The sequence below is a fragment of the Castor canadensis genome, chromosome 18, assembly GCF_047511655.1.
Source record: "Castor canadensis chromosome 18, mCasCan1.hap1v2, whole genome shotgun sequence".
Lineage (NCBI taxonomy): Eukaryota > Metazoa > Chordata > Mammalia > Rodentia > Castoridae > Castor > Castor canadensis.
Window position 1 is genome coordinate 37,605,229 of NC_133403.1, and position 26,386 is coordinate 37,631,614.

The window sequence follows — 26,386 nt, forward strand, 5'->3', positions numbered from 1 at the left end:
GGGCTGGGGACACCGTGGGAGGCGGGATTTGGGGGACGGCCCTGGGCCTCCCCCTCCCGCCCCCTGCCCGCCCAGTCGGTCCTCCCGGAGCTCCAGAGCGAGGCGAAGAGCCGGTTGTGTCCCCCGCACGCGCCTCCCGCACCGAGCTCCTACCTGTGGAGCCCCGGGGGGCGCCCCCTCCCCAGGGGACCGATTGCTTCTCCTCCTTCCGATCCCCGACCAGCCCAGCCCCGCGCGTCTTGGACAGGTGGCGCCGGGACCCCGGGACAGGGCGCCAGGCTCGCAGCTGGTGACATGTAGACGCCCGCTGGTCCAGCCTCGGAACCTGGGCGCCCTCTTGCCCGGAAAGTTTGGGGTTGGGCGCCATGGCCAAGAGCAGCCACCTGAATATCCGCGTGGTGGAGGGCCGGGCGCTGCCCGCCAAGGACGTGTGAGTACCCGGGGCGCCTGGGGGACGCGGGTCCTTATCTGCGACCCGGTACTGGGCCACGTCCGCCGCCACCCGGGCAAGAGGCCCCGCGCGCCTTGCTGTCCTGCTGGGAGGGGTGGCCCAGGCTTAGCAGATGCCCCGCCTCGCCCCCCGGGAAGGAGGGTGTCTTTGTTCCCAGGATGTACTCCAGGGGAGCCGGAGAGCCGATTGTGGGGTCCCTACTATATCTGTTCCTTAGTCCAGGCAGGTGCTGGAGGTGGGGCTTCCTGAGGTCTGGCGGAAGGGGGGTAACAAGGGAACCCCGAGGAGCCAGTAGGGCTGTGAATCCAGATGGGCCCACGCATTCTGTGTGCAAAGTGTCACCGGGTGGCCCCTCTGGAATCCTCTGACCCATGGCACTGAGCACCCCAGTCTTGTAGCTGCCACCGCCCCCCCAACCGTGGGCTTTTCCAGGATGGTGAACTGCTTGAAGAACCACTGACTTCCCAGTCCCCCAAACGACCATCACCCACCCACGTGTGATGGGCTGGGGTCTCTTGGGCTTCCTTTATCCCAGTTCCTGGCTCTGCTCCCCAGGACTGAGTCAGCAGTTGCTGACTCAGCAGTATAAGGGAAGTCTCCCCTCCTGCTTGGCCTGAAGCCCAGAAGGGGCTCTGAGGGTGTCAGCACCTGGGACAGGTATAGGAGCCTTGGAAGGATGTTTGCTGGGTGACCTTGAACCTGACTCTTTCTGGGTCTTGGTTTCCCATCTGGTCAGTGGGAGCTGGGGACAGAGTGACCATCTGGATGCCACATCCAGCTGTGAGGGTGGAGGACCTGTTAGGGCTTACCTGTGTCAAGGTGACCAGGAACATGGATTTGGAGTCTTCGCTGAGGTCAAGGTTGGAACTTAGCTCTGTGTCAGTCCTCCAAGCTGGGGGCTCCATATCCCACCTGTGATTTCAGGAACCTCTCCACCCCCCAGCACTGTGCCTAGTGTAGGGAGCTGTGTAGAGAGATTTTGGCCACCAATTACCCCAATATACAGGCAACTGAAATAAAAAAGGAGACCGACTGGTCCAGCCCCCCTGCTCCCCTCTTTTTGAGGTGTCCCTCAGAGTTCCTAAGAATTATATTTTGAAATGCATGCGCCATGAGGGCAGGGTTAGGTGCCCGGCAGGGATGCCTAAGGCCCAAGACCCCGTGTAACTGAGGTAACTGAGATCCTGCTCCTCCACCTGTACTGGATGGAAGGTTATCAGCTGGTGGCAGGTGTTCCCCCTGGGTTGGGACCCTGGCTCACAGGGGTCCCTGCATCTCCTTGGAGGGAATTTTAGTCACCTCTTGTTTCTGCATCTCTCAGCCACCTTGGCTCCCTCCACTTCCCTTGCCAAGGTAAGCTCTGAGGTGGGTCATACCCCAGAGCAAGGGTGAGGAGGTGCCACTGTAGCCCAGCACTCAGAGCTGGGATTTCTGTGCCGGGAGGCTCTTGGGTAGGATGTGTCTCTGCCCTCTCTTAAGGCTGAGGGCGCAGACTCTGAGACCTGGCTATGGCCAGCCTCGCCTGGGAGGAGTCTGTACCCTCTCTTTAAAGTCGTTTCAATTGTTGACAATAGCTACTGTCTGTCATTGAGAGGTTACTGTGGACAGGTCCCATGCTTAACACTTCCTGTGGTCCTCTTGGTGTCTCTATTTTACAAATAGGGAGACTGAGGACCAGAGAGGCAGTCATTTGCCTAAGGTCACACAGCGAGGATTTAGATGCAGACCACCTCTGCAGACAAACCAGACGAGGCAGGCAACGGCCAAGAGGCCTCTTTCTTATGTTGCACTGGAGCAGGGGCCGTGGGACAGCCGGGCTCTGGAAAAGGCCAGCCCCTCCCACCACCCCACCCTGGCCCCTACCTGATGACAGCTCGATAAGGCCTTGTGCCTGCATCAGAGCCCTGGAACAGCTGTGCTGAGCTTTGCTCCCGTGAGGGGTCGGAGGTCATGGAGGTCAGGCTGGGTCCCTCGGAGGGGCCGCCTCCTGGCCCTGTGCTAATGGGATCCCAGACAGGCTGAGCCACATCTGCTCTGGGGAAACTGAGGAACAAAAGTGTGCCAAAGGAAACGCAAGGAAAGAGAACCCTGGGGGGAAAGGAACATGCAGGGCACCACGTGTCCAGAGGGGAAACTGAGGCCAGGGGCACCACTCAAATGGGGATTCAGAGGTGGAACTCAGAGAGAAACACAGAGACACCGCCAGGGAAGAAACCAGATAGGGAAATGGAGGCTTGGGAATGTGGGGCCGGCAGCGGGTGGGGAGGGTAAGGGAAGGAGTCCAGAAAGGGAAACTGAGGCATGACAAAGGGCTCATCCAGCCAAAGCTCAGGTTGGAGTCAACTTTTAGTGCCAACAAGTCTGTTCCCTGACATTTGTGAGTCTGTGAGAGACTGAATAGAGAGGGGGTGGCAGAGAGAGAGAGAGAGGGAGAAGGACATTTGGATGGGTACAAAGGGGACATTGCAGAGAGCAGGTCCCATCGACCTGGGTTACAATCCTGTCCCCATTCCTTCCTTCTCAGAGTGTGCACTCCACACATCTACCCATTCAGAACTGTCCGTAGGATCGAAGGTAGAGATGGGGTACAGCCTGTTCCCCATGGTTCAGAAGTTGTGACGAAGCGGGAGTCAGACATGAGACACAGAAACAGGGAGTGGGACGATTTGGGGTACTCACGGGGGCTATTTATTTATTTATGTATTGATAGAGGCTTGGTTTCCCCATTGTGGTCATACTGGCCTCAGACTCCCGGATTCAAGCCATCCTCCTGCCTCAGCCTCCCAGATAGCTGGGACTATGAGTGAAGGCCATTGCGAATGGCTTACATGGTTATTTTAGACAGGGCAGTGGTGGGCAGGGACCGCCACACTGGGCAGGTGACTTTTGAATGGAGGTTTGAGTGAAGACCCTGGTAGACAGTTTGTGATTTAACAGTGACTGCTATTATGAAGGGGGGATGGAGTTGGCTTTGATTGACCGAGGGCTCATGAGTGTCCAAGGTGATATGGTTGGTTCAGTTGTGAAGTCTGGATCCCCTGGTGTGTGCCTGCAGAATGGGGTCCCCTCCCCGGGGAAACTCCCAATGAAACAAGGAGCAGGGGAGGACAATGGTTACCCCCAGGCTGGCGTCGAGGCTGGAGGTGGGGCACCCCGTGGTCCAGCTCCCCCACCCTCTCTTTTCATCCCTCCAGCCCCCTCAGAGGTGTGTGATAATGTTCTTCTTGATTTACAGTAAAACTGAGGCCTGGAGAGGGTAAGGGGCGTGCCAGGCAGATGCCCTAGGGGGTGGCACAGCTGAGTGTTGATAAACCACACACACTTGACGACTGCCCGGGGCTGTCTGGGGTCAGGACTGTGCACTTTCTGGTCTTAGTGCTCTGTTTTCTCCAGTGGAAGCCCACAGATTATAAATACAGTGGGTGGGTGGTGTCTTCTGCTGAGGACCCTGAGTGACTGTGTGTGACCCTGGACGAGCCCCTCTCCTCTCTGGACTTCAGCTTCCCCTGTCTGAATAATAAAGTGGACTGGGACTCCCTACTCAGTGCTGCTCTTTCCAGCCCCTCCTCAACCTCTCTCTTTGCAGGTCCGGAAGCAGTGACCCCTACTGCCTGGTGAAAGTGGATGATGAAGTGGTGGCCAGGTGTGAAGTGGGGTGAGGGCAGTGGGGAAGGGGCTTTTTCTAGACATGGGGAACCCAGGAATGAGTTCATGCTCCAAAGAGGAACTGGAGGTGGGCATGGTGGCACATGCCTGTAATCCCAAAACTTGGGAGGTACAGGTAGAAGGATCACAAATTCAAGGCCAGTGTGGCCTATGTAGAAAGAACCTGCCTTGAAAAACCAAACCCTCCCCTAAAAAATAGGAGCTGGAGGGAGCAGTGCTCACCCAGGGGACTTGCAGGTCTGAAAGTGATTGCTTTGTGGCCTGGCCTCTCTGGGGCGGACAGCCAAAGCTGCCAGCTGCTGTCCCCATGCAACACACCAACTGGCTGAATACCCTCTGCCTCTGGACCCAGGGTGTCCCTTCGGCTCCCTGGGGCTGACTCAGCTGCTGCCAATCCGCGCCTCCTCCCGTGTGGCCTCCCTGGGGCGGGCATCTCACGCTTGGCTGGACTGGCTGGTTCCGAGCCTGCTGGGTTGCTGCGGGTGCTGGGGTGTGTGTGTGAGCGTGCGGGTGTGTGCGTGGGCCTGCCCAGCTGGGCCCACTTGTGAGTGTGCAGTGGGGGTTGCAGAGCTGGTGTGAATGCCTGTGTGCATGACCTGGGGTGTGCGGGTGCACTGGTGTGTTGTGTGTGCATGTGCACATGGGCTGGCCTGCACACACACGTGAGCACCAGCCTGCTTCCGTGGGCACAGAGGCATGGAGTGACACCAGGAGGAGGTGCAGATGTGTGTGTGTGTGAGGGAGACTCTGAGGGGGCATCGGGCAGGGCTGGGCTGGGCTCCCACCCCTGCAGGCCAAAGGAGGTGGGTGGGCTGGTGGCTGAGGCCTTGGTTCCTATGGAGACAGCAGAATTCAGGATGTTCCTGGCACTGGTTCTGGTCCAGCTGGGCCTGGAAGTGGGTGGGGCAGGGAACCCACGGCAGCTTGGCTGCATCTGATCCCTCTGTGGACCCCCAGGGCTCAGGCTGCTCCTTTCTACCTATTGTTTTTCTGTGTGACCCCAGGCTGCTACCTACCCCTCTCTGGGCTTAAGGAGCTGCCAGCTGAGGGACTGGGGTGGGGGAGGGGATGAGTGTGTGTGGAGGAAGCTCCTCTGAGGATCCATCTGACGGCAGTGTCCCTGGGGTGGACGGAGAGGGCGGAGCCTGTGTGCATGTGTGTGCACTCTTTGTGGGAGGACTGTGACCAGAGGAGGGAGGAAGGAAGCAGCAGGTGGGGGAACTCAATCTTGCATCCATAGCTGGGTGTGTCTTCACCAGGCAAATGGTGTGTGTGTGCACGTGCGTGTGTGGTGGGTGCACTTGTCACGGTCCCCAGCCGCTCTGTGATCCCCCTTGCTTACGGCTTTTCCTGTTCCCCCTCCTCACCCGACATCTTCCTGTTGCGGCTCCCTACTGCCTCGGGGCCTTTGCACATGCTGTACGGGCCACCTGGAACACCTGTCCTCCTTGCCCTCTGTCTTTTGCCTAACTCCTGCAGGAGTGTGACACCCCCACGCTCAGGTGCCACCAAGCCAACCCTGATTACGGGAGTTCTTCCAAAGTCCCCGTGAGGATCAGGAGGGAATGCGTGAACAGAACTGTGTGTGTGCCAGTGACTGTGCGTCTGTGTGTTGAGTGAGTGTGGCTCCCTGTGTCACTGTGAGGATGTGAGCAGTGTCTTCACATTCTGTCTGGGCGACTGGGTCTGTATTTACAAGGACATAGGTATGTGTTTCTAGAAATATCTGAGGATGTCTACATGTGTCTGCGTATGTGGGGATGTGTCTGGTTTCCTGGGAGCAGCTGGTGTGTCTGTCTCTGTGTGTCCCTGTGTGTGTGGCTTGTGCACACACATTTCTGTGAGTCTCTGTGTGTCTTTTGCTCTTTCTCTTTCTGTGTGAGTCTGGCTGTGTGTTGGGGCCCCGTGTGTGTGCGTGTGTGTGTGTGTGTGTGTGTGTAGGGTTGTGTGTGTTTTGCCCCCTGAGTCTGTGCGTGTACATGTGTGTGTTGAGATCTCCAGCATGTCCGAGTCTGGGCGTGTGTGTGCGTGTCTAGGTTCTAGGTGTGTGTGCCGTGCAGTGCCTGTCGTGGGGGTGTTTGTGAGGTCTCGAGTGTTTGGTGTCTGGGTCTGGGTCATTGGCTGCCCGCATGGCTGAAGCTCCAGCCCCTGTGTCCTCTCACAGGACAGCCACCGTCTGGCGGAGTCTGAGCCCCTTCTGGGGAGAGGAGTACACCGTGCACCTGCCGCTGGACTTCCACCACCTGGCCTTCTACGTGCTGGATCAGGACACCGTCGGGTGAGTGCAGGGCAGCTGGGGTGCGAGTGGGGACCCAATCCACAGCAAAGTTTGCCTCCAGCTCTGGTCACCCTGTGCTCCGCGGGCCGGTGGGGCCCTGGCCTCGGACCCTCACCTGCCACCTTTCTGCAGGCACGATGACGTCATCGGCAAGATCTCTCTGAGCAAGGAGGCGATCACCGCAGACCCCCGAGGTGGGTGACAGCGCAGGCCCAGGTGGACAGGGGAGGAGAGCTGTGACAGACACAGAGCCTCCGAGCCTTCTCCCGTGGTCAATTATTTCTGTTTTTTTTTTTTTTTTAACAGTACTGGGTTTTTAAATTTTGGTTTTTAATTATTATACATTAATAACACAATGGGATTTCATTGTGATAATTCCATATACACAGTGTACCTTGAACAAGTTCATCCCTCCTTTTATTCCTATCTTCCCTCTCCTGCCTCCTTGCTTTTTCCTTCTCTCTCTCTCTTTCTCTCTCTCCCTCTCTCTCTCTCTCTCTCTCTGTCTCCGGACTAGGGTTTGAACTCAGGGCTTTGCACTTGGAAAGCAGGCTCTCTACCACTTGAGCCACACCTCCAGTCCATTTTGCTCCGGTTATTTTTGGAGATGGGATCTTGTGAACTATTTGCCCAGGCTGGCCTCGAACCACAGTCCTCCCAATCTCAGCCTCCCAAGTAGCTAGGCTTATAGGTGTGAAGCCACCAGCCCTCCCCTACTTTTCAAACAGTCTTTTGTGGATTTCATTATGCCATCTCCATATGTATGTGTGCAGTGTACTTTCATTCTGTTCACCCCTCAGGGTACTGGGATTTGAACCCAGGGCTTGATGCATGCCAGGTGAGCGCCCTGCCACCTGGTAGAGCCTGGTAGCTGTTTTGTTGTTAATTTTAATTTCTAATTCAGTTTGTTTATGGATCAGTTAACTCTTCTGCATAGCTCAGCGTTTGCAGTGCACAGTAAGCAGGCAGCCGCTGGCTCCTACCTGGGGGAATGGGTGCCACCTCCTTTATGTCCTTCTGGACAAGCAAGAACAATGGTAACAGCAGTGAACACTTATATAGTGCTTGCTGCATTCGAACACCTTCTAAGTTCTTTACGGATACCGACTCACCTAATTTTCAGAATGACCTGACGAGAGGCGGGTAATCTTACTATACACTTCTTACTGCATACCGCAGGCTGACCTTGAACTCGAGATCCTCCTGCTTCTGCCTCTGAGGTTACAGGCCCGATCGCGCCCTATCTTCAGTGAGTACTGAGGCACATTGAGTTACATGACTTGCACGAGATCACCAAGTTATTATTGAGACAGCCAAGATTTGAACCAGGGTTGTATGGGTCTGAGCTGCAGTTTTGCAGTGTGTGCCACACTCACCTGTTCTGTACCTTTTTTTTTTTTTTTTTTAACATCACTGTCTGTCTTTGAGATCTTCCCATAACAGCGCCCCAGGGGTTTCTGCCGTCTTTGTCTCTGTGTGACATGGTGGCACTCCACTGTGTGATGGCTTGTCCCCTGCTGATAGCGTCTGGGTTGTTATTAAGAGTTTCCTAGTTCAAACACCAAGGCAATGAATTTCCTTGTATCAACATGACCCCACCATGTTTACAAGCTGTACCATCTGTCACATAAATCCCTAGATCTGGTGAATCAAAGCACACATGTTTGCACACCTGAGAGTTACCTGTGACTCACCCCTCCACACCTTTGTAACAGTTATCAAACTTCTAAATCTTGTATCTGATAGGCAAAAAAAAATTGCCTCTTAGTGTGGCTTTATTTTGCATCTCTCTGAGTGAGATCGAACACCTCTTTTTGTTTGGTTTTTGAGAAAAGGCCACGCTGAGCTCCTCCTGCTTCAGCAACCCAAGAGTTGGGATTACAGGTGTGCACCACCACACCTGGGCCGAACACCTTTTGTTTTTTTGGTGAGATTGGGGTTTGAACTCAGAGCTTTGTGTTTGCACAGCAGGTACTGTACTGCTCAAGCCACACCTCCAGTCCATTTTGCTTGGGAAGATGGAGTCTCACAAACTATTTGCTAGGGCTGGCCTCAAACCATGGTCCTCCTAATCTCAGCCTCACAAGTAGCTAGGATTACAGGAATGAGCCACCGGCACCCAGCTTTAAACATCTTTTTTTTTTTTTTAAATGTTTTTATAGGTTTAAGACTCACTGTTTTCCTTTCCTGGCCTGTTGTTGATGTACGTTGTATGTGCATTTTTGCCCTCTGGGTTGTTTGCCTTTGGTTATTGATTTGGGGAAGCTTTTTATTCATTAGATACAAACTCATTGTCATTTGAACCAAAAATATTGCCCTCTTTTATTTTTTCTTCACCTGTGATTTTTGCCATGTATTAAGATTGTTTCTTTTTTTGTAGTCAACTTTAGAATCTATCTTTCATTCTATCTGTCTGTCCATCCATCCATCCATCCCATCCATCTACCCACCTATCCACCTATCCATCTATCTATCCATCTATCTATCATCTATCTGTCCATCTGTCCATCCATCCATCCATCCACCCACCTATCTACCTATCCACCTATCTATCCATCTATCTATCATCTGTCCATCTGTCTGTCCATCCATCTATTCACTCACCTATCCACCTATCTGTCTATCTATCTATCTATCTGGATATATATTCCTGATTTTCTGTTATGCATTAAAAGATCTTCCTAATTCTAAGATTCTGGTAAAAACAATTTTTTTCAGTGGTATTGGGGTTTGAACTCAGGACCCCATGCTTGTTAGGGAGGTGCTCTACCACCTGAGCCACTCCTCCAACCCTAAAAAAAACCCCTTTTTTGGCATGATTCCTGCTAGCAGTGTTTTATCTCATTTTTATATCTTCTTGGAATATATGCAGACCTGAGGCGTGGAGATAAAATTGAACTTTATTACTTTTTTGCTAATTGTCTCAACACCGTTTTTTGAATAATCCATTTTTCTTCCATGGGACTGAGTTGCCGGCCATCACAGTGACGACTGCTGCTATCTGATGAGTGATTACCATGCTGCTGCCACCTGCTCTTTCCTGAGTCCTCACGACCCTCCAGTGACCTGTGCCCTGCCACCGTGGCCATTCATGTGGCGTGCTGAGGGGAGGTGACTGCCCCATGGTGGCAGTCTCAGAGTTGAGCACAGAGGTTGTGGGTGTCCTCTGAGTTTGTGTCCCCAACCTGCCCACTGGGCTGTACTCAGTGTTGTTGAATATCCACCCCAGGGCGTGGGGTTGACCGACTGGAGCCCTGGTTTCTGGTTGCTCATGGACTAGTAAAACGCAGAGATCAGGGAGCAAGAAAAGAAGGAAGGGGGACATGTGTCTGCTTGTGCAGGTGGAGGTAGGTGGATGTCACCAGTGTGATGGTGGAAGAGGGTAGTGAGGGTCCATGGGCTCTCAGAGGGCTTCATGGCGGAAGAAAAGTGAGCTTTTCTCACCAAGGCTTCCTTTGGTCCTTGAAAGTGCTTAGGTATAGACACAAGGACAGATTTCCTTCCAGAGTCACAAGGCCACATGGAGCTCTTGGTGGTGATTGGTTGGTGTGACTGTGGGGGCCAGACTGGAGTCTGTGTTTTCTTCTGGAGACAATGGGGGGCCATTGATGATTCTGGAGCAAGACAGTGAACGAACTGGGGCTATGTTATCAGGAGATGAGTGACAGAAGAGCCTATGGCTGCTTCGTGGAAAGAGGGTCACAGGGGGCAAGGTTGGACGCAGATCACTTAGGAGCCTGTTGCAATGACAGAGTGACAGACCTGGTGGCTTCCTGGACATGGGGGTGGCAGCAGAGATAGAAGTGACATGGGGCTTCTACTCCAACCGCCTGTGGGGAGGAATTAGACCCCCCACTGCCGTAGCAGGGCGATCGGGGTCAATGAGGGCTCCCAGTACTGCTTTAGACTTGCCGTAAGGAAGGAAAAGCCCTCAGTATTTCCCCGACCCCAAGCCACACTCTAAACCCCACAGGGAGGAGCGAGTAGCAAGCAAGGGAAGAAGAGAGGATTTCCCTGAACGTAGATGTCAACATCAAGGTCAGCAGAAGGTGAATGTGGTGGGTGGACAAGGGTCCCTGTAGGCCGACACCCTCAAAGGGCTGCAAAGCGTGCATCCTGCCCAGCCTGAGGTTCTCCACAGAGGGAGACGGAGCAAGCATGGCCTCCAGTCAAAGAGCAGCACACACACAAGGAAGCCGGCCACCATGAGCAAGAGTCCACAGGATCCAGAACCAGCAACACCCACGCAGCCTTTAGATGCTGTCCTTATGTCTTCCTTGATTTCAAGAATCGGACCGCGAGCACGGCTCAAGCAGCAGCGTGTTAGGCTCTGCGTTCAGTCCCCAGGACTGCGCGCATGCAATCAAATATTTACAGAAACAACAGGTGCAGTCCTAAGAAATGCCGACAATAACAGCAAAAAATTAAAAAAACAAACCTGTGTCGGACAACGCAGTTCTAGCCTCCACAAGGCCCTGGGTTTAATTTGCTGGCACCACAAATAAATAAATCAGTAAACAAAGAGTAGGCAGATGTTTAAGATAACCAAAGAAACTTTCAGAGAGAAGCAGAATTGTCGAAATAAGATACGAAGGGTCTGAGTTCCACAAGAGTGTGTTCAGAGCTGAAGCGAGACACAGTGAATGGGAGGAAAAACCTGGAAGCATGGATTGTTCAAAGTCACCTTGGAGAGACAGGAGGAGGCCAATGCGAAGAGACTCAGGAAACAACTGTGAAGATCGACCACATCCATTTCGTTTGAGTTCCTGGAAGAGAGAAGAGAAAATATTAGTGAGGGGAAGTTAAAAATTTTGAAAACCAGGGAGTGAAAATGATTACAACTGCCGGGTATGGTAGTGCATGCCTATAATCCCAGCAATGGGAGGACTGTAGTCTGAGGCCACCTCAGGCATGAGATCCTATCTGAAAAAATAATTAAAGCAAGAAGGACTGGAGATGTGGCTGAAGTGGTAGAGCACCTGCCTACGAAGCACAAGGCCTTGAGTTCAAACCCCAGTACTGCAGGAAAAAAAAAAAAAATCACAACAAAATTGATGGCCTAGGTTTTTCCAGAATTGAAGGAAAGATTTGATTCCATAAGTAGGAGAAACACAAGGTATAATAAGCATATTTAAAGAATCCGTGTCCCATTGTGCTAAAACTGCAGAACATCAAAGACATAGTCCTTAAATAAGGAAGAAAAGACTGGGCATGGTGGTGTACACCTGTCATCCCAGCACTCGGGAGGCTGAGGCTGAAGGATCATGAGTTCGAGAGCAGCCCGTGCTGTATAGTGTATAGGGATTGAGTGATGGGGTGACAAGGGAGAGGCAGCACAGGGCTCAGAGTGTTGGCCCCAGAGCTACACTGCCTGGGTTCAAACTCTCGCTCTGCCATTTTCTGGGTGTGGGGTCACGTGCAGTCTCTCTTGTGCCTCACTTTCCCCAGCTGGACATGGTGCTAATTGCAGCACCTACATCGGAGGGCTGACAGAGAAGCCAGTGATCTGGCTCATGGTTGACACTGGTAGGATTTTAAGCCGGCACAGCTGTTAACAGACGTCCGTGCGTCTGTCCACCAGGCATCGACAGCTGGATCAACCTGAGCCGCGTGGACCCGGATGCCGAGGTGCAGGGCGAGATCTGCCTGGCGGTGCAGGTGCTGGAGGATGCACGGGGCCGATCCCTTCGCTGCCATGTGCGCCAGGCCAGGTACGTCTCGATGGCCATGGTGCCAGCAGGAATCCCTGGGTCTCCTCAGCTGCTAGGTGTTCGAGACTCCCTCACTCCAGAAACATCTGGACTCACACAGGATCCCCGTATGCTCAAACAGCCCAGGGGGTGTGAGGGTGACAAATCACAAAAAAATATTGTGACCTGCAACAGAGGACCAGACACTCAGGATGATGGCCAGACAGATAAGTGCAGGGTGAATTCATCAGATTGTAACTGACAGAGAATCAACTTGCACCCACTGTCGCTTGTTCATAGGACCAAGCAGTAGCTTCAGGCATGGCTGGATCCAGGAGCTCAAAGGGCGACACGATGACCCTGGCTCTTTGACCCTGCTGTCTTTGCCTACCCCTCCCTCCCAGCTTCATTCTCAGGCAGCCTCTCCCTAAGGTGGGACAAGGTGACCCTGGCACCCCAGGCTGGCATCCCACCCACCGAGCCACTCCAATTGACAAAGGTCTTCTTTCCAAGCAATGCCCTGGCGTGAATTTGATTGGCTCAGCCTGGGGCACATTCGTGTCTCTGAACCAATCACACTGACTGGGCCAAGGGGGTGGGAGGGTCAGTGCTATCCTGAAGGAAGACAAGCAGGACCAGAAAACCCTACAGATGGCCTCTTAGGAGCACCAGCTCACCAGCAGCCATGGTCTTCTTGCCACTGCCTTTCCTCAACCCTCACCTCAGGCTCTCCCTTAACAAACCCCCCCACCTTCCCTCTCGTCTTCCATCCCACTTTTCTGCCTTTTCCACAACTGTCTCCTCTGACCCTCACTTTTAGGCCACTGTTCATCCATCTATATTTCTAGCTTGCTGTGTGGCCATAAAACCCTTCCTTGCCCTCTCTGAGCCTCTTCCACCACCTCCAGATTTCTCCTCCCAGCCTTGATCTCAGCTGGATGAGGGATGAACCAAGGAGGAAGGGACAGGCTTCAGGATTCAACAGGAGGCCCTGGAGCCTTGGCTGCTTTCTGCTTGTGGCCCCCTCCCCAGTCACAAGGCCATGCGAGATCTGTGCAAGCAGGAGAGGGACCGATGGCTGTCGCTTAGCAACTATGTTGGCTCCTAGGAAACCAAAAGCTTTGGATGCTGGGTGAGGCTGAGAAGTGAGAGAGAGAGGAGGAAGCTGGCAGCCCCTGGTGATGGGGGGAATGTTTCTGAATTTGGGGGCCTCATGAAGGAGAGAGGGAAAGCTGAGTCGAGTGAGGCTTTTAAGTTGTCATGGCAATCGGAGGCAGGGAGGTCCGTGTCTCAGGCCTTCTCTTTGTTTCTAAGAGGGTGTGGGCATGCATGTTTGTTGAATGAATAAGTGAGTGGAGCACTCACCACTTCTTGCCACAGGCTATGCATAGCTAGGCACTATGTATCATCATCCCACTTGACCCTTGGCACTGTGAAGTTGCTCTGCTCTCATTCCCATTTTCCAGGTGGGGAAACTGAGGCCCAGAGAGGCAAAGTGACTGTTCCTAATGTCACCCAACCAATGAGTACACAGCCAGGCTTTGAATTCTTGGATCTGGTCTCTCCCTTCCAGGGAAACTGAGGCTCTCTTGCCCCTCCCCACTGCACCTTCCCTTGTGGGATTTTGTGATGCCAGCCTGGTTCTTTTGTGCCTCAGTTTTCACGTGTGGAAAATGGGTGGTGTGGGGTGACCAGAAGCCCTGGGTCCCCACGGATGTAGTGAGGGGGCCGAATGGAGGAAGAGCTCCTTGCCTAGGAAACCAGTGCCATCCGTCTGATCTTCCTCGAGCCCCTTTCCAAGGCCCGGCTTGGGCCCGGGTCTCCAAGGGTCCTGTGACTTCTCGCTTCTTTCCTCCTCTGTCCCCAGGGACCTGGCCCCCCGGGACATCTCCGGCACGTCAGACCCATTTGCGCGTGTGTTCTGGGGCGGCCGGAGTTTGGAGACCTCGGTGAGCAGTGGGCCGGGAAGACGGGCAGGTCTGGGACACCTGGCAGTGGGCGGGCCCTCTGTGCTGTCACTCACAGGCCACTTCCTGCCCCCAGACCATCAAGAGGACACGATTCCCACACTGGGACGAGGTGCTGGAGCTGCGGGAGATGCCGGGGTCCCCATCCCCGCTGAGGGTGGAGCTCTGGGACTGGGACATGGTGGGCAAGAATGACTTCTTGGGCATGGTGAGCACCCTCCCTTTGATGTCCTCCATAGCTCCCTAGTGCCTCAAGGGGCAGAGAGGTGAGAAGGACTGAGCCTCCTGGGGCCCCAAGAGGGGGTGTGCAGGTCACCTCTTGTGCCCAGTCAGTCTGTGACCGGTGAGGGTCTCATTGCCCAGGCGCAGGAACCTGCTGAGACCAGAGGGTGGGTGCAGGGTCTCCTGGGACGGAGGTGCACCTGAGTGTGTGCTGGCCGCCTGCTAGTGCTCCTCCCCGCCTTTTACAGAAGGGGAAACTGAGGCTCAGGGAGGGGGAGTGGTTTTCTCAAGGTCCTACAACTGAGACCAGCACAGCCCGGACTCAATGCAGGTCTCTCTCTGGCTCCAGAACCCCCACTACCCTGGGACACGGGCTCCAGGTCTTTCCCTCTGCTGCCGCATCTGTAAAATGGACATGGTGGTGATGGTGGCTGTGCACTCAGGGCGGATGGTGTAGGAGGCCAGACTGGAGTAAATGAGAGTGGCGTGTGGTTGTGGCCGTCATGGATTGTGGCACAGCTGCCCGGGAAAACAGCCTGTCAGGTCCTCAAATGGTTACAGACAGAGTCAGCGTATGAAGCAGCAATTCCGCTTCTCAGCATAAATCCAAGAGAAGTGAAAACTTACGTGTGCAGTGCCAGGTGTGGTGGTGCACACCTGTAATCCCAGTGCTTGGAGGCTGAAGCAGGAGGATCACGAGTTCAAGGCTAGACTGGACTACATAGTGAGACCCTGACTCAAAAAAGCCAAAGGGAAAAAGTATAAAAGTCTATAAAAATATAAAATATGTATCTCTCCAGACCAGACATGCTGCCTCTAGCAGCTGTGTGACCTAGGGCCAGTCACACAACCTGTCTGAGCCTTAGTTTTCCCAAATGTAAATTAAATGTCCCCTAGAGGCCCTATCTATGTATGCCAGCAGGAGCCAATAATTTGGGACTGGGAGGGAGGGAGCGGGCATGGCAGCAGGAGGGTCTGTGTGTCCGGCAGGTGGAGTTCCCTCCACAGGTCCTGCTGCAGAAGCCACCCAATGGCTGGTTCCGCCTCCTGCCCTTTCCCAGAGCAGAAGAGGATTGTGGGTAAGTGTGTGCCCAGACAGGGCTAGCTGGACTCTCTGGGTACCATCCTCTACTGTGGGGGTCCCCAAGGGTCTACGCTGCCTTGCCACTTCATTCACTAGGTGTGTGCGTTGGCCTCTCGGGTGCCTTTCCACCTGTGTGCTCAGGCTTTCCGGTCCTGTCACCTGTCCATCTGTCCGCCATGGCCATTCTTGCACACACGCATTTATGCTACCTCTACCCTCTCCTGTTTGCACCTGAGACATGGCTTCACACCTGTCCACACTGTTCCTGTGCCGACACCAGCCACATGGTTCCACTCTGGCCGCACCTGTCACACTGCCTGTGCTGTCCAGTCCTCTTTCTACCTGTCAGGGTCTGTCCGCACCTGCCTGCCTCCTACTGTCCCTTCCCTATCTCGTCAGGGGGAACCTGGGTGCCCTGCGGCTGAAGGTACGCCTGGCCGAGGACCGTGTGCTGCCCTCCCGGTACTATCAGCCCCTGGCCGAGCTGCTCCTGGGGTCGGTGCAGGGCCCCGTGGAGGTGGGTGTGCCAGGCGGGCTGGGGTCCAGCCTCACGGAGGCCCCAGCTGGCTTTTCTGGGATCCTGGGGCCCCAGGCCATTCGTCAACCTCCTGTCCCTGCCCAGGAAGACATTGCCAGCCCCCTGGCTGTGCTGGAGGAGGTGACTTCCGGGGACTGCCGTCAAGACCTTGCCACCAAGCTGGTGAAGCTCTTTCTGGGCCAGGGCCTGGCTGGACCCTTCCTGGACTATGTCACCCGGCGTGAGGTGGCTCGGACCAGTGAGTGCCCTCACAGCCCCTGACGTCCCTCCCCAAGTGTGGGTCTGCAGGAGGACCCCTGAGGGGGAAGTGGGACACCCTAGGCTGAGGGTGGTGGCTCTTGAGTGTGGGGGAGTTCCTGTGCTGTGCACCCCAATCCCAGCTTCAGGCTTTGGCTTTGCTGCTGATGGGCCTCTGTGTGGCCTCTGTGCTGTTGATGGGTGGGGTTGATGCTTTGGCTCTCCCTGATTCTTGAGGATGGGAAAATCCTGGCCCCCACCCCCGCCACATTGGGTGAACTGGGTCCAGCCTGATTCCCAGCAAACACGTCCCCTGTCCTCCCAGCTGACCCCAACGTCCTCTTCCGTTCTAACTCCCTGGCATCTAAGTCAATGGAACAGTTCATGAAGGTGAGTCCAGTGGGGCTGGGGACAGCTCCCTCCCACTGCTTCCCGGACCCCCGAGCCTGGCTGGCCTCAGGTGGCCCTGGGTGGCTGAGCTGGGTGCTGGTGGCTGGTGCCTGGCCTCATCCTCGGTGGTGACCTTGGATGTGGCCAGCCTTGCTCTGAACCTCACCCCGCATGGCCCAGTGCCCCCAGGTCAGGGCTCCCTGCCTGCCCTCAGTCGCCCCTGTGGCCCCTGCCCCCAGCTCGTGGGCATGCGCTACCTGCATGAGGTCTTGCGGCCGGTGATCAGCCGGGTCTTCGAGGAGAAGAAGTACATGGAGCTGGACCCCTGCAAGATGGACCTGAGCCGGGCCCGGTGAGCAAAGCCAGGGCAGCTGGACCTTCCCATGGCACCCCTTGTCTTCATGGGGCTGGGGCTGGGGCTGGCTGCTGCCCACTGGAGCCCCGGGCCATCAGGCTGAGTAGGGCAGTGATACTGGGCGGGACTCAGAAGCTCTGTCTTCCTGGGTTCGAATCCTTGCTCCACCACGCCAGGCCTTTGTGATGTGAATGTGGTTCCTGTGGACACTAACTGGGCCGTGCAGTTATTTCATCACCGTGGGGAGACAGAGGCATGGGGGCTGTGTGCCTAGGTGGACGAGGGGCCCTCTGTGACACTGGGAGGAAATTCCTCGCCTCCTTTATTTTCAGAACCTTCTCCCCTCCAGCTGGGGGGTTCACTCCCACAGGGCCACTGGAGCTGTGGTGGGCAGTCCTTTGGAATGATGGTGGGCACAGGACAGAGTCTTTCCTTCCGTTTCGGTTTTGCCCACACCTCCTGGCCACCCCTGACGCAGTAGGGTTCAGTGCTGCCGTGCAGGGGCCATTGGTCAAGGGCACCATGGGGCTGGGAACCTCCAGTCCTGCCTCCAGTCTGGGTGTGAGCAAGACAGACCCCGAGCAGACAGAGGAAGAGACAAACGAGAGAATTTCAGACTGCTGAGTGCCAGGCTCTGGCCAAACACTGAGGACACAGTAGGGAACGAAGGGACACAGGTCCCATTCCTGGGGGAGGTAGAGCATCTATGACCTGAAGCAGGATGTTAGTGAAGGTGGCCAGAGCAGGTGACAAAAAGAAAGCTGAAAGGGGCTCAGGGTGGGAGAACAGCTTCGGAGACGGGGACCTTTAGCAGAACTTGAAAGTGGCGAGGGAGGGAGTCATGGTGATTGGGTGGAAGGGTGTCCCAGGCAGGAGGAACAGCAAGTGCAAAGGCCCTGAGGTGCAAGCATGTGTGTCATGTCCAAGCTGAAAACCCACAGAACCAAGGCCTGTGATGATGAGCGATGTGGGTGGATGGCCATTTTGAAGAGGGACCATTTAAGCTGAATGTAGGGATAAGTGTCCCAGGCCAGGGGAACAGCCAGTGCAAAGACCGAGATGGGCACATGTGCTGAGTGTGTGTGCCGCAGTAAGCATTGTAAGGAGGTGGGGTTCTGAGGTGGCAGATGCTGTGCTCTGAGACTGAGGGTCCCCCACCCTGCCACAGGAGGATCTCCTTCAAGGGCACACCCTCGGAAGAGCAGGTGCGGGAGACCAGCGTGGGGCTGCTGACTGGCTACCTGGGGCCCCTCGTGGACGCCATCGTGGGCTCCGTGCCACGCTGCCCGCACGCCCTGCGCCTGGCTTTCAAGCAGCTGCAATGCCGCGTGGAGGAGCACTTCCCTGGGGCGGAGCACGAGGTGGGACGGGCTCTGGGCCGTGGGGCTGTGGGGCGGTGGTGCCAGGGTCACATGCAGAGTCAGGGCAGGGATGGCACTAGGTCCCGGCTGCCCAGAATTGAGCACTGTGTACCTGGCAGAAGTGGGGCAGCACTCCTGGAAGGTTTGGGACCCAGGGTAAAATGGTGGTGGTGGTGGTGGTGGTGGTGATGTTACGATGACAGTGATGAGATGATGGTGACAATGATGGAGATGAGCTGATGGTGATGATGGTGGTGATAGTGATGGTGGTGGCGGTGATGGTGATGGTGGTGGTGATGGTGGTGGTGGTGGTGATGGTGGTGGTGATGGTGGTGGTGATGGTGGCAGTGATGGTGGCAGGTCATACTACATGCAGCCCCGACCGTGGGTCAGATCTTGTTTCAGACAGTTCATGTCCGCATTTTCTAACCTCACAACTACCCTGTGACCGGGGTACAGTGTTATTCACTTTATAGAGGAGGAACTGAGGCTCAGAGAGGCTGTCACACAGCCAGGGAGGGCTGGCGCTGGGGCGGTTCTGACCCTGTCGCTGTCCATAACCACCAATCACAAAGTAAGCAGCGTATGTCTCACCTGGGGGACGGGAGGGAAGGAAATGTTCAGTAGGTTTAGTAGGAACCCCCCCAAATAAGGTCAAGAGTGACTCCTGCAGGTGCCAGCACTGTCCCAACACTGACACAAAAGCTGGTGACTCAGCTGCTTTGGGTTTAAGACAGGTGCGGGACGGTAGGGAGTAGTGAGGACTGCGGCAAAATGCAACTCCCACAGCTTGTATAAAGAGGCCGTTACAGGTCATTGTTGCCAAGCAAGAACATTTTCAGAGCTGGACTTTTAAAAAAGTTATCATGCTGGATTTTACATGAGGTCTCTCATTTTTAAGATGGCGCTAATTCATCTAAACAATGAACCCAAACCACTTTGGGCTGACCATTACTTGTTTGTGGTTGGGTGGTGTGTAGGCTGCGGGTTTGAGACCCTAGATTTGTAATTCTCAGCATGACTTCCAAGGTAGCTGCTCTTGTCCTGGCTGGCAAATGCCATCAGTGAGGCTCAGGCAGAGCTAAATGCAGACCGCAGACTCAGTTTGCCGCAAGACGTAAGCCTGGTTCCAGGAGCCTTTGACTTCTGCTACCTCTCTCTGCACCTCCTGTTCACAGATGGGGAAATTGAGGCCCAGAGAGGTCAAAACACCTTTGCCAAGGGTTCTGGACTCCAGTCTGACTCCTCAACCCTCCACTGGGGTCACTCCTCTCCCCTTACCCCAGGAGAAAGTTCCGGGGTGTGGCTTCATTTGCACCCCACTCTCCTGGGCTGCCAGAGGTGTTAAGTGGGACGTGACTGTGGTGGGGAGACCAAGGGAAGGGGACAGCCCAGTGACCTCAGTGTCCCCCAGTTGTAGCCTCCAAGGTGGGCAGGGAGTGGGGACGTCCCAGTCTTCCAGGGTAGGAATGGGGTGAGGGGAGCATTGGGCGGCGCTGTATGGCTTCTCTGGTCCCTGTCCCCCGCAAGTAGAAAGGACCTTAAGAACTGATGTCAGTGCCAATGGTGACCCCGGAATGGGGCCAGTGGGAGGTGGCAGTTTGCAGAGGGCGTTCCTTTCTTTGGTGGCCCCACGTGCCAGCTCCCGCAGGGCCCCCTGGCAAGGCTGAGGTGCTCCAGGATGGGTTCTGCCTCGGTGTGAATACCACCCAGGAATAAACACAGGGCTCAATATAGCCCTGCAAGTGCGAGAGGGGGAGGGAGAGGCCAGGCGAAGGGGCCCCGCACATCTGCAGGGCGCTGAGCTCTGCAGCTTGTCCAGGAACAAGGCCAGGGCAGGGCGCTCCCAAGCTGGACTCAGTTTCCTTATCTGGAAAATGGGGAAACGGTCGCCTTTCCGCTGGGGTATCTGAGGATTAAATGTGTTATGTGTAGGCCACACAAAGTGTCCTCATTACCGTAGGTCTTGTGAGCATAGGTCATAGACTTCGGTTCAAATCCTGATTCCTGTCCTCCTCAGCTGTGTGACTTTGACAAGTCTCTTGGGCTCTCTGAGGCTCTGCTTCCTCATGGGTAAAGTGCGAATGATGACGCTGCCTGTGTCTGGCTAAGACTGCTTGTGCAAGATTAGAGTTGTTCCCCATTGTCTAGCTGGAGAAACTGAGGCAGGCTACCTCCAGACCCATCTCCATCCCACTTCCCTGTGCACCACCATCCCTAGTCTTTGCTGCCTCAGTTTCCCCAGCTGGACCATGGGCTTCTGGCCCTCTCACCTGCCATTCCTTTGGCAGGATGTGAAGTACCTGGCCACCAGTGTTTTCCTCTTCCTGCGGTTCTTTGCACCGGCCATCCTCACGCCAAAGCTGTTTGACCTCCGGGACCATCACGCAGACCCCCAGACCAGCCGCTCCCTGCTGCTGCTTGCCAAGGTGCTGGGGCAGGGGCTAGCAGTCATTTACACCTTAGTGTGAATTAGGCCATTCTTGGCAAAGCAGCAACATGAGGTCTGATGGGCTCTGAGTATGCCCGATAGGACCAGGAAGTCCCAGGTGGGTCTAGGCCTTGGGAGGGAACAGAATAAAGGAATTGGGGCATAGCTCCTCCCACTGAGCACTGATTTGAGATCGGGTGCACACAGAGCCCTCATCTGTGCAGTGACCTTGTCCTGGGCTCTGCTCCTTCGCTCCAGGCTGTGCAGAGCATCGGAAATCTAGGCCAGCAGCTGGGCCAGGGCAAAGAGCCATGGATGGCCCCCCTCCACCCCTTCCTGCTGCAGAGTGTCTCACGCGTGCGGGACTTTCTGGACCAGCTGGTAGACGTGGACGGGGATGAGGGTGAGCTCCTGTGGCCTGGCCACACCTGCCTTCTTGTCCCACTGGGCAGCACTCAGGACCTGTCCTTCTCCCCCCTTCCTCAGCACTGAAAAGGTGGACCTGTGGGTCAGCTAGCCAGCCAGTCGATTAACATTGTCTGGCAGAAGTGCTAAGTCCTAGAGAGGGACAGAGCTCAGGCTTCTGTCCTCAGGGGCACCCCAGCCTTGTGAGAGCCCTGCAGGGATCGGAATGCCTGCCTTGGGGTACAGCAGTGAGTGAGGCAGAGGAGCATCCTGCTCCCGTAGTTTCATTCCAGTGGGGACCACAGGATGAATGTGCAAATCACATGGTATGTTAGGGAGAAAGAAAGAAAGAAGGGGAGGGAGTTCTGGGAAGGGAGTGATATGTTGAAGAGAGAAGGATCCTGGGGAAGAATGTTCCAAGCAGGGAACAGCATGTGCAAAGGCCCTGAGGTCAGGGCAGACTGCAACAGCGAGGAGGCCAGTGAAGAGTGAATGGGAGGGAGCAGAGGAGAGAGGAGTCCAGGGAGTGGAGGCTGGGTTGGGAAGGATTTGGGGTTTGACATGAAGTGAAATGGAGCCATAAGACCGAAGCAGGAGATGTGGGGTTAAGGTCATGACGTAGCTGAGTGCAAGTCAAAGGGAAACAACCTATGGAAATGTAGAGCCCCAGTCACCACTGTGGGGTCCCTGCAGTGCTGGAGAGGGGGGGTCTGTGACCTGACTCCCTGAGCTTGGCTGGATCTGGGACATTCCTGGACTGGACACCTCTTCTGGCCGCCTGCAGGTCCCGGGAGTCAGAGAGAGATCACAGGGACCGTGTTGCAGCCCTTGCCTCTTTGCTTCTGCGGTGCTATTGTCTGTTGAGGGAGTGACCTGCAAAGCCACGGCCAGCCTCGTGCCCCAGGGCAGGGTGGGGCAGGCCTGGCTGCACAGATCTCCCTGTCCTCCACCTCCTTTCTCCTGTTTCCCAGAGGCTGGAGGTCCAGCCCGGGCCCTGGTCCCACCCTCGGCGACCGTTCGAGAAGGCTACCTGCTGAAACGCAAGGAGGAGCCCGCTGGCCTGGCCACGCGCTTCGACTTCAAGAAGCGCTACTTCTGGCTGAGCGGAGAGAACCTCTCCTACGCCAGGAGCCCCGAGTGGCAGGTGAGGCTCCTGCTGCAGAGGACGGGGTCCCACCCCTGAGGAAAACTGAGGCTGTGGGTGAAGGGAGGGGAGGCCCTGGAGAGCCTTAAAAACCAAGCAACTCCAAACTCACTTCTCTCCCAGCTTGAGGCCCGTGTGGCACAGGACGGGGACAGGCCACCTGCCCCCCCCCCCACTGGCTAGCATAACTTGACATTTTGTGCACCTCCCAGGTGTGCTCACACACAGGCATGGACACGGTTCCACCAGGTCTATGCTGCGTGCTACACAGACTCACCCAAGATGGGACACACTCGTCCAAGGCACGGGCCCAGCTGTGTGTCAACACATCCGGGCATTCATTCACTTATTCCCTGATAGTGACAACTTTCACTGGCCACAGCCAGGTGCTGTGTCCACCTTATCAACACCTTATCAGGGTCCAGGCACCAGTTCCCTGAGTTCCAATATGGGCCCCAGCACCTGAGTACCTTGGAACAGTCAACTATCCTCATGCCTCAGTTTCCTTACCTACAAATTGGGGAGAATTACAGACCCTGCCTCAGAAATTGGATGAGTTGATCAGTCTGTTGGGATGAGTCACATCCAAGCGCAGCTATGGTCAGGAGGAGGAAGGGGAAGGAATCAGGTCCACGGAGGTTGGGTCACTTAGCATGGGGCAGGACTGCTGGGACACCGAAGGACAGGCACACAGAGCGCAGATGCCCAGGATCGGATGTCCTGGGCCCTAAGGCCTCCATTGCCTCTCCCCAGGTGCGCTCCTCCATCCCCGTGTCGCACATCCGCGCTGTGGAGCGCGTGGACGAGGGCGCCTTCCAGCTGCAGCACGTGATGCAGGTGGTGACGCAGGACGGCGCGGGGACGCTGCACACCACCTACCTCCAGTGCAAGGTGAGGTCCCCCATCTCCTCACCCCCACCCCCACCCCCACCACGGCCTGACGCCCTCATTCCTTGCAGAATGTGAACGACCTCAACCAATGGCTGTCAGCTCTGCGCAAAGCCAGCGCCCCCAACCAGGACAAACTGACCTCCTGCCACCCTGGTGCCTTCCGCGGCGGGCGCTGGACCTGCTGCCTGCGGGCCGAGCGCTCAGGTGAGGGGGCGGGGCCGGCCGCAGGCTCCGCCCTCCACACCTGCCAATCAAGGGCATCCTGCTTCCGTCTAGGCGGGCTGTGCAACCTGAGACGAGTGTCTTAACCTCTCTATGCCTCAGTGGCTTTAGCTGTGAGATGGGGTGGACGGTAGCGCCTACCTTCCAGAACACTCTTTGGTACATAGTGTTAACTAAGTACGAGGTACTGTGGTTTTTTTTTTTAAGTACCCACTGTGCACCAGCCGTCCAGGCAGCCTGCGCTTGTTCTCAAAGAAGGCTAGATAACTATTGTACTATTATCATTATCATTATTATTGCCCCTATCATTACGTTGGCGTGGGGGATGGAGTGCAGGGCCTCACTCATGCTAAGCAGTGCTCTACCACCGAGCTACACCCACAGCCTCAACCAGACAATTATAAAACGATGTTACAAGTGCCAAATGAGGCTTTGGAACTCCGGTGATCCAGCCCCAGGGGGTTAGGGAATCACAGGGGGCTTCCTGGAGGTGGTGCTGCTTCCTGTGGCGTGAGCGACGTGGAGATTGTGGGTGAGGATGCTATGGGCAGACCTGTGTGGTCAGGGGCGCTGGAAGACGGAAGGTCCCCAAGGCCAGAGCCTGGAATGGGGAAGGAGAATAGGGAGGGGTGAGCCATGGGGGCTGGGCAAAGTGGAGGCAGGGAGGAGGGAGGCCAGCTCAGGACCCCAGGGGAGTGGCAAGGAAGGTTCAGCAAAACTGGGGGGAGCTGCAGGCTCCGGGAGGGATTTTAGAGGCTGGTGAGCAGGGCATGGTGACACAAGCAGGAGGACTTCTTAATGAGGCAATGCTGTGTCCCTCAGCTGCTGGCTGCAGCCGTACACACTCGGCTGTCACCCTGGGGGACTGGAGTGACCCACTGGATCCTGACGCTGAGACCCAGATGGTGTACCGGCAGCTGCTCCTGGGGCGGGACCAGCTCAGGTGGGCGAACCCACTGGTCTGTTTCCTATGACCCCAGAGGTCAGGCCAGTGTGGCCTCCCTACGTTCTCTTAGTCATTCTTCAGCTTGTTAACTAAGCAGCCCGGGCGGGTGGGGGGCTGGGTATGAGGGGGACAGGGTCTGGGACGCGTTCTCTGCGGGTTCTAAGGCAGAGTTGATCTGGGTCTTTGAATACTTGGGGTTTGGGAGACACAAGCACAACTCATAAATGCTGGTCTCTTGAGTTTCCCTGTGACCTTCCCTTTCCTGGCCTGAAGATCACTGTCACCTAGTGACAGAGACCTGTCCCAGCCCATCTTACAGGGGGTTCTGCAGTGGCCTTTCCTGCTTTCAAATCCTGGGGTGCCCGTTTGCTGGCTGTGTGACCTTGAACAAGTCACTCCACTTCTCTGTACCTCAGTTCCTCATCTGGAAAGTGGGGATAACAGTGGTACCAGCCCCTTTGCATCGTCCTCAGGATCACACTGGAGCTAATCCAGGGAAAGCTCTTTGTAGCACATAGCTCACCTTCGATACAAAGTAACAGTTGTTATGCTGTGTGACATTAGGCAAAGTACTGAACCTCTCTGTGTCTCAGTGATTTGTGTAGAATAGTGAGCATGCAGGTTTCTTGGGATAATTAAATGAGCTAACACATGGAAAGGGCCTGGAGTAGGAGTTGGATCAGGACTGGAAATCTGAGGTTAGCCTTGTCTTTCTCCCTCTCGACTTCCAGGATGAAATTCCTGGAAGATTTTAACCCAGACACAGCCCTGGAGGCAGACGCTGGAAAGGACTCCATTACTGCCCACAGTAAGGCCGCTGTTCCCCTTTGCAGACCTATTCCCCAGCTTCTGGGCACAGCCTGTGTCCTCCAGCCTGCCCTCCTGTTCCCAGTCCAGCAGGAGGCCCCAGGGCACGGGTACATTTTGGGATTCTCAGGCACCAGATGAATCTGCAGTCTGAGAAAGCCACTGGGCCTGGGTGCTGGCTAGTGTGGGGGCCAGATGACTTCTTGTGTTCCCTGTCTCTTCCCAGGGGTCTGCCCTGAGGTCCTGGCCCGGCAGAGGGCAGTAGCTGCCCACCTGCTAGATGTGCTGGAGGATCTGGACCGAGCCCACGAAGAGTTCCAGCAGCGGCCCTAAGGAAGTGCTGGAACCAGCCTGGAGGGAGGAGCAAGTTGCTGGGGGGCCCTCCTCATCCCCGGCCCAGGAGTCTTGTGGCTGTCCTGTGCCCATTGATGCTGTGGCTTGGAAGTTCCCGGACCAGGCTTGGTGCTCAGTCCTGTGTGCTCTGAGTCCTGCTGGTGCATGGATCCCTGTGGCTGGGCCAGCTGTGCACTGAACAAGTCTCTCTCTGGATTGTCTGAGCCTTGAGTCTGCTTCATGGACTCAACTCTACTAGACCTACGAAGCCAGCCTGGCCCTGAGCTGCTGGATACAGCTGTCCCTGAAATCCTCACGCTCATGTGGTTGTGTTGCCCCAAATAGGCACTAAACGGGCTCAGCCCTCCTGCTTTCATGTCGGTCAGTCCCTGTAGCCTCACTGATCCTTTTGTACCCTGCCCTTGGCTGAGGGCCCCAACCTTAGGCTTCCAGAATTGGGGGACCTTCAGGAAGGACAGGCCTAGAACCAAACATGCCAGACTCGAGCCTTGGAGCCCATGAGGTCTTGGGCCAGGCTCTTCCCTCACCCCCTGTGCCTCAGTTTACCCTGTATAAAATGAGAAGGAAGTGAGCTTAGTTGTGTGGTTTTCAAACTGGATTCCATGTGGGTAGCTGAGGGAGCAGGGAGGGGCTGCTGGCACTGAGGTCCCAAGACCACCCCTTGGTTGTTTCCTAGAAATCAGACCCTGCCCAGCTATGGAATCAGAAATCTGAGGGTTTGTTTAGTTTTTGGCGGGACTGGGGTTTGAACTCAGCTCTTCATGCTTGCAAAGCAGCCACTCTTATGGCTTGAGTCATGCCTCTAGCCCATTTTGCTCTGGTTATTTTTGGAGATGGGGGGGGCAGGTCTCATGAACTATTTACCCTAGGCTGGCCTTGAACTATGATCCTCGTGATTGCAGCCTCCCTAGTAGTTAGGATTACAGTCGTGAGCCACTGGAGCCCTG

At 55.6% G+C, this 26,386-nt stretch overlaps 1 protein-coding gene across 2 annotated transcripts; it reads left to right on the forward strand.

Moving 5' to 3' along the window:
• On the forward strand, positions 1-25,794 carry Rasal1 (RAS protein activator like 1). Of its 2 annotated transcripts, none has more exons than XM_074061211.1 (21): positions 1-430; positions 4,038-4,106; positions 6,282-6,395; positions 6,528-6,589; positions 11,977-12,106; positions 13,953-14,034; positions 14,129-14,260; positions 15,265-15,353; positions 15,758-15,875; positions 15,981-16,134; positions 16,459-16,523; positions 16,763-16,875; positions 18,047-18,239; positions 20,531-20,668; positions 20,929-21,073; positions 22,047-22,219; positions 22,973-23,110; positions 23,179-23,314; positions 24,155-24,275; positions 25,010-25,086; positions 25,312-25,794. In XM_074061211.1, exons 1-21 carry the CDS (start codon positions 366-368, stop codon positions 25,416-25,418), a joined length of 2,421 nt encoding a protein of 806 aa, XP_073917312.1. In that variant the 5' UTR covers positions 1-365; the 3' UTR covers positions 25,419-25,794. The 2 variants fall into 2 exon arrangements, with proteins under 2 accessions (XP_073917312.1, XP_020012511.2); XM_020156922.2 differs by having other exon boundaries at positions 3-430; positions 4,038-4,094.
• Positions 25,795-26,386: the final 592 nt, after the last annotated feature.

Coding starts and splice junctions, on each gene's coding strand:
- Rasal1 (XM_074061211.1), top strand. CDS start 366: ATGGCCAAGAGCAGCCACCTGAATATCCGCGTGGTGGAGGGCCGGGCG. Junction 16,135..16,458: donor GCGTGAGGTGGCTCGGACCA/GTGAGTGCCCTC, acceptor CTGTCCTCCCAG/CTGACCCCAACGTCCTCTTC. Junction 21,074..22,046: donor AGACGTGGACGGGGATGAGG/GTGAGCTCCTGT, acceptor CCTGTTTCCCAG/AGGCTGGAGGTCCAGCCCGG.